General features: G+C 42.7%; 1 protein-coding gene across 1 annotated transcript; it reads right to left on the reverse strand.

Annotated features, from left to right (window-relative positions):
- Positions 1-1841: 1841 nt before the first annotated feature.
- Positions 1842-10759, reverse strand: Hsp60C (Heat shock protein 60C). The gene is made up of 3 exons (XM_020950814.2): positions 10556-10759; positions 3892-4027; positions 1842-3838 (listed from the first exon to the last, which is right to left on the reverse strand). The coding sequence occupies exon 3, from the start codon at positions 3830-3832 to the stop codon at positions 2084-2086; it is 1749 nt and encodes a 582-aa protein (XP_020806473.2). The 5' UTR covers positions 3833-3838; positions 3892-4027; positions 10556-10759; the 3' UTR covers positions 1842-2083.
- Positions 10760-13097: the final 2338 nt, after the last annotated feature.

The raw sequence follows: 13097 nt of genomic DNA on the forward strand, positions 1-13097 counted from the left end.
ACTCCACAAAGATCATCAGTTAACTTCTATCGATCGAAAGTCTTTGAACTATTGATCAAAATTCAATATTTCGTGCGTCTATATTAAATTGTATAATTTAATTAATATAGGTATAATATATATAAGACTCAATGTTCACATATTATATTTATAAATACATTTTTGTTTATAAATCAAAATGAACCCCAAATTCCTATGATAATTCCTTTTCCTTTAACAAAGAGTATCCCCATATCGACTTCTCTAAAAATATTCTTTAATTTTCCCTTTTTTTATATATTTTTTTTACTTTTTTTATTCCTTTATTTTTGTGAAAAAAAACTTTCCCCTTCCCTCTCTATGTCCCACGCAACTCTAGCAATAAATTGTCAATTTTTGAAATGTTTGCCATGTAGGCGAGGGCAATTTTATGGCCATTTCGGAGCTGATTTAATGCGCTAAGCGAACGGGATTAGCCTGGCTCGTAAATCTGCAGTTAGATGGGGCGTTATGGTGGCAAGTGTGCTGGCATGGCGCAGGATCTCATCCCAGGACAACCGACAACCGAGGACCAACGACCAACGACCAACGGCAGTCGACACTGGAGGCGGCCTTTTTCATAATTAAGTGGCGCATTGTTGCAGCTCGGAGGAGGGGGGTGGTTTGGTGCTGGGCAAGATTCCTTGTAGCATCATTAAGACACGTGGGTGGATCATCTTCTTAACAGGCACTTGAACATCACACGGCGAGCTGAAAGTGCAATTTGTGTTGACAACATAAACATCCGTGGCTTAAGGGAAGAAAGGGATTGTGTCGCTTTAGATGTAGCAACTCGAGTGCAAGTGCATGGAGAAAAATTAATGTTTCATAGCTTAGCAAATATAAAAATAATAATAATATATATATACTTGTGATAAACAGAAATAAACTATAAGAGAAAAGACAGGCTACTCCTTAGGTATATGCTTTTAAACAAGTCTTTGTGAGGTTACCCTAATAAGCTAATTATAAAGAAACTCACAAATATAAATAATTAATATAAATAGAAATTTATTTACAATATATGTAAAAATTATTGAGTCACAGGATAATTCCAGTATACTTTCTTTTATGTGCATCGCCAAGGATAAGCCGCGGGTATGATGCTCAACATGCATAGAGAATGTCGAGACGAGAGGAAAACGAGGATTCCGAACACGCTCTGTTACCCACTTGGCCCCCGGGTTCCAGCCCAGTTTTCTCAGCCGTTTGCCGAGAGATGAGATGAGATGAGAGCTCGAGGATGCGATGCCGGAGAGAACTGAAGTGCCTGCATACGCTTAGGCACAAGGCCACCTAGAAACTAACCAAGCAGATTTCTTTTGCGCCCGAAGCCCACAACGAATGCCATTATAAATGTCGGGAAAGTTAAGCAGCAAATGCATGAAAGTCAAGTGGCGGTTTGTTATTTCCCTCGTCCTTTTTTTGCCCCGCACTCTCCAGCACAATTAGAAGCGCCCAAAAGGACGCTCTGCCTCTGTCCTGTCCCTGACTGCTTCATATTTCATAGCGAAATGCAAAAACGGAAACGGTGGGACGGAGGGGATCGTTGTAAAAACTACTACAAGTGGTTAGCAAGCCAGCAAATAGTGGAACTGTGACAAAACACAGCAAAAGGACATGTGTAAAGGAGCACATTCTGCCAGAGGGGGATACAAAAACTGAAACTGCAACAGGAATAACGACAGTCAAGGGAGAGGAAACATTAACAACAAGTCATGTCGAGACCGTCACCAGCATTGTTCCACCGGACATGGGGGCTAATTTCTGAGGAAATGGCCACAATATTAAATCAAGCTCCAATATTGTAAAGGATTAAACGCTTTTGTTTTGAATCTTATTTATTTCAAGTTCAAGGCTTTGAAAATAGCACTTGATTTAAACACATGTACATGTATGTAACCCTGTAAACTCTGAATTTTCAATTTACAAATAAGACATGACAAAAAGATGATTTCGGACGGTGCTACAGTAGCATAGTGTGGTCCCTTGTTTTTGAATTTTTTCTCTGAAGTTATCGTGTTAAAAATAAATGAGGGAATTGCAGAAATGGCAGGCTGACGACCTACATGCCAAGCCCACCCATTCCGCCCATTCCTCCCATACCGCCCAGGCCGCCAAGAGCTGCTCCTGCGGCAGCAGCATCTTCCAGTGGCATCTCGGTGACCACAGCCTCGGCGGTGGTCAGGAGTGAGGCAACACCGGCGGCATCAGTGATGGCAGTGCGCACCACCTTGGTGGGATCGATGATGCCGCGCTCGATCATGTTGCCGAATTCACCCTTCAGTGCATCGTAACCATAGTCACCATCCAGGATCTCCACCTTGGCCACCACCATGGCCCCATCAACTCCTGCATTCTTGGCTATGGTGAGACAGGGCATGCGCAGGGCTCGCTTAATGATCTCAATGCCCATGTTCTGATCCTCGTTGGTGCCTCGAATATCGTTCAGCTTCTGGATGCAACGGAGCAGAGCGGTGCCACCACCGGGCACGATGCCCTCCTCCACGGCCGCTCGGGTGGCATTAAGGGCATCATTGACTCGGTCCTTTTTCTCACTGACCTCCACATCACTGGAGCCGCCCACACGGAGCAAGGCCACGCCCGAGGAGAGCCGTGCCAGGCGCTCCTGCATCTTCTCCTTTTCGTAGTTATTCGTGGACTCCTTGATACAATCCCGTAGGTGCTCCACGCGCTTGTTTACATCTTCCTTCTGGCCGCTACCATTGAGCAGCATTGTGTCATCCTTGGTGATCACCACTTCGCCCACGCGGCCGAAGTCGCTCAATTTGATATCCTCCAGCCGCACTAGGTTAGCCTCATCCCCGAAAACAATGCCACCAGTGGCTATGGCCATGTCCGACAGGGTATCGTTACGATTATCCCCGAATCCGGGTGCCTTCACGGCGCACACTTGCAGGCCAACCTTCAGGCGATTCACCACCATGGTACTGAGTGCTTCACCCTCCACATCCTCGGCAATGATGACCAACGGTTTCCGCTGGGCATTGGCCAGTTCCAAGGCGGGCACGATGCTCGTCGCCGACTTGATCTTCTTTTGGGAGAAGAGCAGCAGGGCGTCCTGGAACTCAACCTTGGCCCCCTTGGCCACATTGATGAAGTAAGGAGAGATGTAGCCGCGATCGAATTTCATGCCCTCAATGACCTCCAGCTCGTCGTTGAGCGTCTTGCCGTCCTTGACGGTGATTACACCATCACGGCCCACCTTCTCGATGGCCTCACTGATCAGGTTACCAACGGACTTGTCCCCGTTCGCCGATATGGAGGCCACCTGATGGATCTCCTCTGGCGTGCTGACGGGTCGTGACATTTTACGCAGATTTTCCTTGACCGTCTCGATGGCCAGCATAACACCTCGTCGGATCTCCACGGGATTGGCACCGCGGGAGATCTTCTCGAAGCCCTCCTTGGCGATGGCACGTGCCAGGACAGTGGCCGTGGTGGTGCCGTCGCCAGCTTCCTCATTCGTGTTGTTGGCCACATCCTGCACCAGCTTGGCTCCGATATTTTGGAATTTGTCCTTCAGAGCAATGGACTTGGCCACAGTCACACCGTCCTTGGTGATCTTCGGTGAGCCCCAACTCTGCTCGATGATCACATTACGTCCTTTGGGTCCCATGGTGACGGCCACGGCATCGGCCAGGACATCCACGCCCTGGAGCATCATAGCTCGGACCTCGGGTCCGAATTTTACATCCTTGGCATATGAGCGAGCCTGCCATAAGTGGCTGCTAATCCGGGCAGAACGCCGCAGACTGGATGTGTAGTTTTTGGAAAGAATCATGCGAATCATGATGATCTACGGGAGGAAGATTAGAATTTAGGGTTGTATTTGCTTGATTGCCTACTTACCAGTAAATATATTTTTAGAAAAAAGAAATACGTAAGATCTATTGGAGCTCTGAAATTCAAATGTAAACTGAGAAAAGTCCCAGAGAGTCGGAAGGTTTTGAAGTCTTAGCCTTGAACGTATTAACCTAAGCCTACTCTGTTTTTGAAAAGGGGAGAAGGTAAGTTTTGAATTAGTTAGGCAAAAGAGTTATATTTAAAAAAGACTATATATAAATATTTTAAAATGTTAACAAAATGTTAAATTGCATTCATATAAAAAATATTTGAAATAATATAAAGATTATGTTATGTTTTCTCCATTTTAAATTGCTACTTTTGGAGTATTCCGACCTTGTGGCCTCAGGGATATTAAAAAGGATTCAAAATAAACCATAAAAGGCTTGATAGAACAAACTTTTACTATTCATAGTAATATTTTATCCATTTACAGATAAGTCAAATGAGTATCAGTGCAAAATTAAATCCTTTATTGTTTCTTTGATGTTCCATTTACACCAATTTTACTTTCAGGTTGAAATCCAAAATCAAAGGAAGGGGGAGATATATACTCAAAGCGACCGCTTCTAGCCCTTTGGCAAATCGAAATCAGCAATCGGAGACAAAGCAAACTTCCCGGTGGAACTAAACCCCCAATTCCAATCCCAATCCCACGACCATTTTACCTGGGCGACAATTTGTAACCGAAAAGTGAAAACCATTTAAATAGTCGTAAAAATGTGCGACGACAGCGACCGAAATACAATAAAAGCCAAAGTGGAATGGCTTTTTCCACCCCTTTCGGAGCCGCTGGTTCCCGCAGTTTTCCCCGCTTTTCCCTGCATTTTCCCCGCTCTCCAATGCCTTTACTCCCGAGAAACATAAGCTCTTCGCCGGGGTATCGTTCGCTAGTCGCTGTCAGCTGCGCTTACAAGCGCGCGGGCAAATTGAAAACTGTTAAGGCAACGTAAGGCGAGGCGACCAGGACACTAGACATCGAGGACATCGAGGACGTCGACAAATGGCGGCGCTTGTTCATGAAAATTTAAATTGCAAAATGGGCTCAAATGGGTGGGCGTTAGCAAAAGCACTCGCCCTCCGCCCCCGTTTTGCTAATATTTGTGTTTTAATTACCTGGAAAAGTGTCACGACAGTCTTTGGCTGAGCTTGGAGTTGAGTGCAAATTTGCTGCCAACCTGTGACAGCAGATGACGCTGGCCAATAATTTCAAGACACGACCATCTTGGAATTACTTAATGCTTGTTAGCTTGAGAATATTTTCATAGAATTATAAGGATATACATTTTCAGGTGCTTAAACTAGTCTCAGCTTTCTCTCATTTAATGAACCACGACTAGAATGATTGATAGGAAACCCTATCGTCTTGGCATTAATACAATAATCCGCCCAAACTGATGCATCTGATTCAATTACAAGAGGCATCGAAAATGAGCCGGCATTAATATTACAACAGAACGCTGACCTATTAACGCGGCATTGGGGGCCATTTTTGGGGAAGAAGGCCTCCGGTTAAGGATCGACTAAGGACTAAGGACTAAGGGAGCGTCCACGCATCATTAGGGAAATGGCAACGAAATTAAAGAAAATTAGCAGCTGACTGGAGATGGCAAATGAGGCGCATTTATTTGAATGTAATCCATTATGAAATCGCATAATGAAGAGATTAGCACACGCATACGGGGCGCAATTAATAAATGACCCGGCAAAAGGACAGGACGAGGGCAAGGACGAGGGTTAAGGAAGAGGCCACAGTCCGGCTGTTTGCGTGCGAGGCTCGCAAAGAAATCCAATAAATTAGGCAAACGGTAATCATTTGTTTCATTCCCAACAAACATACATATACACATTTATATGACACAGACAAATATAAATCAGTTCAAGTTCCAGGCCGCACTTTGGTGATAATTATATTGAAGCTGCCTTCAATGGGAGTAATGGGACAATAAGTCAGGGCACAATTGTGATGGAGCAGCTGGCCGCTTATTAACCAATTGACGCTCGTCTTTTGTGAAACTCCCTCAAACAATGTTCAACCAAAAAGGCTTTGCACTTCATTTAACTTCTTGACTTGGCTTTCAACAGGATCCCGACGTCCAAGGACGTTCCCAGGCGCGGTTTTCCCCCTTTCTCATCGATAATTAACCGCAAAAACTTGGCACGCAACAGGAAAACGGGAAAAGGGACGGGGGAAAAGGGGCAAAATCGGAAAGGGGCACCGAGCCTAAGCATAAAGGGGTTAATGGCATGGCACAAAGTTTAATTAAAAATACGTGCGGCGGCCGACCGGCTTTGTTTACTTAAAGTGCCAGCCAAAATCTTGCCAAAAGTTGAAAGGGAAATTCTAAGCGGATTTTCTCAGAAGGTTGATTAGTTGATTGGTTAGAAAAAAAGGGTAAATTATTATTTATAGATATGGCTTTAAAAGGTGCTTGTAGTAAAAGAAAAGTTACAATGGATAATTATTAAGAAATGGGTATTAATTATGCGGCTTCAGATTTAAATTTAAATAATACTAAAGTATTAATAATTGAAAGTCTACATATTACTATGATAATAATAAATTATATATACGTAAATAGTGAGCTATGGTCCTCTTAAATTATTCCTTCATAGCAATTATATACAAAGCGAAACCTTTAGTGCTTTTCGTCACCTACATGGGTCTCTGTACTCACCACACGAATCGCGGAATTTCCAGATCAGCCCCATAAAGGATGCCTGCAGTTTATGGCTATAAACATGGTCAGCATATAACCCCCTCCTGCGCACTCGTGGCTTTTTGCAGCTGGCTGAACATTTTGATTAGCCAGAGGCTCGGCTATGGTTTGGCTTTTGCGAAGGGGGGTCTTTAACAATTGCCACGCTGCGAGACACGCGGAGCACCCAACGCCAAGAGCCACTCCACACCGCCCGCTGTCTGGGCCCGCTCACATGTGCCGGAAGCGCATTATAAAGGGCATTTCCGGTATTTAGGTTAGGTCGCTCGATCCGGGCCGTGCTTGGTATTTATAGTTCGGTGAATTCGAGGGGAGGTCAGGTGGAAAAGGTCACACTCGCAGGCTGGCTAAAGCCTCGCGTGTGTGACGGCTTTCGGCATAAGAAATGAACTGGAGAGCGGAATTCAGGATTTCAACTTTACACTTTATTCCCTTCGGCAGAAAGGCAGGCAAGCTACAGGATGGGGGGAAAAGTTACCCAATCAAAAATTATGCTGTCTGGGCGAATGAAAAACAAGTTCGGACTCCGAAATGCAGTGCGTTGCGAGGCAATCATAAGCCCGGCAAGACACATCCCCGAAACTTTTGTCCGGGCGAAAAGTTTCGTCTTAACCCAGTCATCGCTTGCCGCCAAATGGCAAAAAAAGACTATTGAGGGGGGAGAAAACGAAGTGGGAACTGTCCAAAAAGTGTTTTAGGTTAAGCGCAAACTTTCGCACACAAACGATTTTTGACGGTCATTTTAATAAATTGAAAACCGACGGAAGGGATAAGACAGTGGCCCTCGTGTCCTGGTCGTCGTCCAAAATCGATAGGGCCACCACCCGTCGGACGATTGCAACTTTTGCTCCTTCCTGGCCGACATTGTTTGGGCAGGCTCATAAAATCTGTTTACGGGCTTATAAATAAGCGATGCGATTTGTTTTTCTTATAAAACTTTTGCTTCCTCCTGCCATATCGGCAGGCCCCTTGAAGCGGGGCCATAACTTATGCATGTCAAGGACCTCGGAACTAAACAAATCTCGGATCAGCCAGAATGTCTTCTTCATGGCCAAAAGTTTTTAACATTTTTATTGAGTTTGCTTTGTAATTTAAATTGTTTGTCCCCAACTTGTTGACACGACAGAGGGATGCGATGCGATGCCTAACCAAGTGCCGTGCGATGCCGGCATGGCCAACGGGATTCCCTACTGCCAGATGACAGCATAAACCAATGGCATTTTATCTTTCCCAGTGACTTTCAATCAATCGCATCAGTGTTCATTGTAGCGTCTAACAATTTGTTGTCTGCCTGGTTGCCCTCCTCTTTGCCACATACATGCACATACGCCACTCCCCATCCTCCCATTGAGGCGATGGAATAATCGAAGCTTTAACATATCCGTCAGCGACAGCCACGAAGTGGGCAACCGGAGAGCCAAAGAGCTAAAGGGATACGATATCCATATGTGGCTGTGTGTATGTGTGTGCGTGTGTGTGTGTGTTGGGGGTTATGATGATAAAAAGTGCACTCAATAGCGAAACCCTATTCCTACTATTCGCCTTGCAACCCTTCAATTTTTGCACAATTGCAAGCATCATCGAGGTTCCCTTGCCACGGGGCGTATACGTAATGCATGTTTCAAGAGAAATGTGTTGCATACTTTTCAGCTAGGTAAGGAATTAGGTTTTAAAGCATGAGCAAAGGGAATTAAAATGAGAGGTATAAATTAATCAATAAATAACATTAAATTATAAGAAATGGATTCACAGAATTATTAAATTAAAGATAAAGAGGTATTGAAATTCAAAGAAGGTCTTTCGTTGAATGAATTCTATGCCGGCATTAGATTAAGAATCTACTTATTAACTCTTACTGGAATCTACACTACTTTGAAGGGTAAATAAATAAATTAAGTAATAAGTAAACTTAAACCACTAACCAACCATCAACTCTGAAGTAAATACTCTCCTTGCGTTATTCTTTCGCAAAAAAAAAACCCACATACAACCACCAAGTACTTCCCCTTCCCCCAACTTTATGCAGATAAAAAATCTCTTTGCAATTGTCTCCTCAGTACAAGTCGCATGCCATTGTGTGTGTGTGTGTGTGTGCAGGGACAATAACAACATAATTCATTTTGTCACTTGTATCTGCTCGTTACTAAATTGTTTTGCGAGCCACCGTTTGCCCTTTTCGCCCCGCCGCCTTTGCCACTTCTTTCGACAGCTTCTGGCTGACTCTGGGCTGGCATAAGAAATTTATGCAAATTATAATACGCAAATACACAAGTTATATTCGGAGACACAATAAACAAGGTCTGTGTGCCATCATGCCGGGTGCGAAACAAAGAGGAGAAGCGCCAGGCATTAACTCGTCCAGGCTCAGCCCGGCCTCCTGCACCTAGTGGTTGGTTGCGCTCCGCCCGGGAGTCCTTCCATCCTGACATAATTGTGAGAATTGCACGAGTGCAGGATGTGCTCGCCTCTCTGTGTGTGCTGCTGGTGCTTTAAGGCAATGTGCTCGGAACGGGCGTATGAAGTCGAGAAGTTGTCAGACATAATTGAAACAATTGCAATTGTTGCCGCCTCTTCCACTTCTTTCTCGCCTCGCCTTGGCAATGCATTCTTTTCTTTTGCCGGAGATGGAGGCAGGCATGAAATGCCATTCTCTGCCAGCGAGGCTGATAATTATGAAGTACACTGAAGCTTTTCAGTATTGTTTACCCCTGAGAGGGAATTGTGGGGGGAGAAAGCCCAAGGCAACAGGCTCTGGGGAATGAGGCTTAAAATACTGCAAGACATTTGAGTAAGGAAAACTTCAGTGTGGGAAATATTAATACATAATTATTATACCTCGAAACAAAGATATTTACCAGAGGAGGTAATGAAATAAAATAAAGAGAATATTTTAAAATGGTAAAAACATTGTATCTAGCAAATATAATATAATATTAATACAAAATCTATAACATAACCTGGAAATTTCACTGCTAAAACTCTGCCCTTCTTTACAGACTGATACCAATATTCGTTGCAGGACAAGTCCCATTTTATGAACGAAAAATATTATATAGCTCGGAATTTATAATAGATTTCCCCCCTTGAAATTTCCCCTAGTGTAAACAGTCGGACATCAGACAACTGGCAACAAGTCCCAGCTCCTCTATAGTCTCCAGCGCCTAAGCCTTTTCAGTGTTCTTCCTATTCAATAATCCATTGGCTGGCTGCCAAACAGTTGGCAACTCGGAAGCTATTCCAGCGATTATGAATAATTTTCTGCGGCCCTCCAGCTCGCTTTCGCCGAATCGTCATTTTTATATATGTATATAGTATTTTTCGCTATTTTTTGTTGCTGGCGCAATATAAAAATGCATAAATTGAAAATGAAACTTGAACTTTATGGAGCTAATTGAAGGCTGGCAATTCCAGAAACTGGCGGGTCAGCTCGAATTGATGGATGGCTGAGTGCCGGGGACCTATTTTGGAGCCTGGGTGTGGGGGAATGGAAATAGCCGAATGGAATTCAATTTGACTTTTGCCTACCATTAAATGAAAAAGGATCAGCAGAAGCAGCAGGACCAACAAAAGCAGCAGTGAAAAATAGTCTGTGGGTGTTGATTCAATTGCAGTAAATTTTTGCATTGAATGATTTCGGGCACAACAATTTTCGAGGGCAATTTAAATCGCACCCACACTCACACAGAGAGATGGCTCTGGTGCAATTAACATTGATGGAAGGATGGCAGGACTTTACAGAACTGGGGATTGGGAAGGAGCTGTGCGAGTGGAAGTCAATAAAATGCACAGCAATTGCAAATGTCGAGGCTTCAATCAATGTGTCGATATTCGCCGTGGGGGTGGCGGCGAAAGGACCAAATGTTCCCATGGATGTTTACTTAAAGACTAACCGAGAGTGTAAAAGCTACTGATATAATTCCATTCGTTTAAAATCAACTTGATATAATTACCTTATATAAATCTTCAGAAGTAGCTATTGTCTGCCGAGGAATTAGTAGTTTAAAACTATTCACCACAGACCGAATCACACTTCTAGTTGTTTCCACAATATATTGTCTTGACGATTGAATTATTACTTGAGATGTGAGACAAAGTATACTGCTCAACAAAAATTATAACTGATAAAAACACAAATCAATTGAAATAAGAAAATTGACATTAATTGCATGTGGTGACTTTAATTATTTGATAGGTTTTACTTTATGTCACAATAAAAGACTCCACATGTAGGCAGATGCTAGAAATCCAATCCCATCTCAAAGGATGTTCCTCACCTTTGTAATAAATTATACAAAAAATTCTACAAAGATGGTGTTGGGCATGGGCACATGTATGCTCGATAAATAACTCAAATCACGTTCAGTAAATGCTTGCAAAATGCTATAACAAAAAACGGCTCCTTATTTCCATTCCGTTCGCAACCCTTCTGGCATCCTTTAGAAGTCGATGCAAATCTCTTATTGACAGCACGTTCCGCATGTAGACAGACATTTTGTACACGTTTATCGGTCTCATTTTTACTATTTGGATTTATACGGAATGCGTTTGTTGAGCAGGCATTTTTCCAGATAGTATATAGCCCCGTCAGGCGTGAGTTTCCATTTAATTGCTTCCATTTAAAAAATAACTTGATCGAAATAGTGGCAATATAATCTTACTTTTTATTATTTTTATGGGCCAACACACACACACCTTTTTTTCGCACTCTGTTAGTATCCAAAAGCTGTGCTCGCAAAAAATATATAATTTTCCCCGATGGCATTTGAATGATTTTACCAGTATTACTTTTATGGAATTCAAACACATTAACCTGGCAATAGAAATGCATTGATTGATTGATCGATTTTCCCCAGAAACTCGTCAAATTTCTCGTTACAAGTGCTTCCATGCCTTTTATGTGGCTTTTATGAGGGTTTCGTAATAAATGAAATCTTACCGATGTCATTACAATTAATTTTCATTTATTGTCGGTGATTTCGGAGGGTTTGTGTGTGAAGAAGGCGGCGTCTGATGGCGTCAACAAATCTGTTCAGGCTTAATCGTAAAATAAATATAAACAAGGGGGTGGAAAACAAAAACATATTTTCCTAACGACGAGAAATTTTGAGGCTGGGATGAGAAAAGAAGCTTTAGTATTGTATTGGAAAGAAAGGAGGAAAGTTATGTAATGTGTTGATTATTTTCCATTGTTTCCGAAACGTGTTTTTCCATGTAAATTAAAGGGAAATTTAATGCAGATATTTTATCTGATGAAGCTTATATGTCCTTAATTGTCTTTCATTTAAACAATCTCACAATCTCTCCTACAAATTAACCTGGTGATTGCCGGTTTATTTTTGCTACGAGTGTGTTTAAGCTTATTTCGCTTTACGGCTTAATGCACTAATTGACACTCACATATGACAAAATATATAAATATAAACTGCCAGCCATGTGCGAGGTGATAAAGCTGTGAAACCGAGCACAAGGGGATATTCTGGCGCAGATCTGTGAATGTTGATATATGGACGTACGACTACATTAAATGACATAACGCAAATATTTGTATTTCATCGAAAAACTAGAATGGGGAGGGTATATAAATACGAGCACTTAGAGTCGGCGATGGATGCAATTGCTAAGCGGTGTGGCGTGAAATTCGATTTGTCATCCACACCCCACAAAAAAATATGAAAAGTTATTTAAGCCTGCGGATATCAACGAGCACCACATATAAAAAATGTAGTATTCATTATTTTTTAGGTCTATTCTATATATAGAATTAAAGGATACTAACTCGACATTGCAAAAATAAACAAAAGTAACTTGGTATTGTATATTTTAATTCCATTTACAGCTGCCATCCGATATAAACTTCTATTATTTATCTCGCAGGATTTTTCAGTTTCAAGTGTATTTGACCTTATCTAGAATTTATTTATTTTCTGCATTGCTAAAGTGATGCTAAAGTACTTTCTCCTTAATTAACCTATTTTATATAAAGCAGTCACCTAAGCTGCAGATAATGTAAAACCTAGTAATTAGAAGCATTGGTGCTGAAACCCGGAGGCTTCTACCTTTTTGTTTCATTTCCAATACCAGACTTCATCGAATTTCGCGATGCTAGCCTATGTCCTGGGCCTTTGCATGGGTTTAGACACCACATAATGCGTTCTCAACTGCAACCGAGCGCCAAAAACAGCAGCTGAGTCAGAAGTATCCGAGTCAGCAGGGAGCTATATCAACCATAGACAGGTGGGCACTAACCCCACAAGGATCCACTCGATGGGTGGCATAATGCTGATGTTGTTATGGCCGTGGATGCCAGCTAATGAAAATGACTACCACAGCTGACTGGCTAATTATGGCTGGGTCTGAAAATGGCGAATCAGAAGTGAAAAACGAACGAGCCTTACTTGGGCTCGGAAATGAGCCCCATCACTCATACGCCGAGTGGGTTTCACTTACAGCTGATCGGACAAACGAAGCCCAGCGACTCTGTCTATCTGTCTG

Source organism: Drosophila serrata, unplaced genomic scaffold (assembly GCF_035046125.1).
Source record: "Drosophila serrata isolate PLE 108 unplaced genomic scaffold, ASM3504612v1 contig_302, whole genome shotgun sequence".
Taxonomy (NCBI): Eukaryota; Metazoa; Arthropoda; class Insecta; order Diptera; family Drosophilidae; genus Drosophila; species Drosophila serrata.

What these genes read in the sequence shown, in the direction of transcription:
- Hsp60C (XM_020950814.2), bottom strand. Translation starts at nt 3,832, where the DNA reads ATGATTCGCATGATTCTTTCCAAAAACTACACATCCAGTCTGCGGCGT.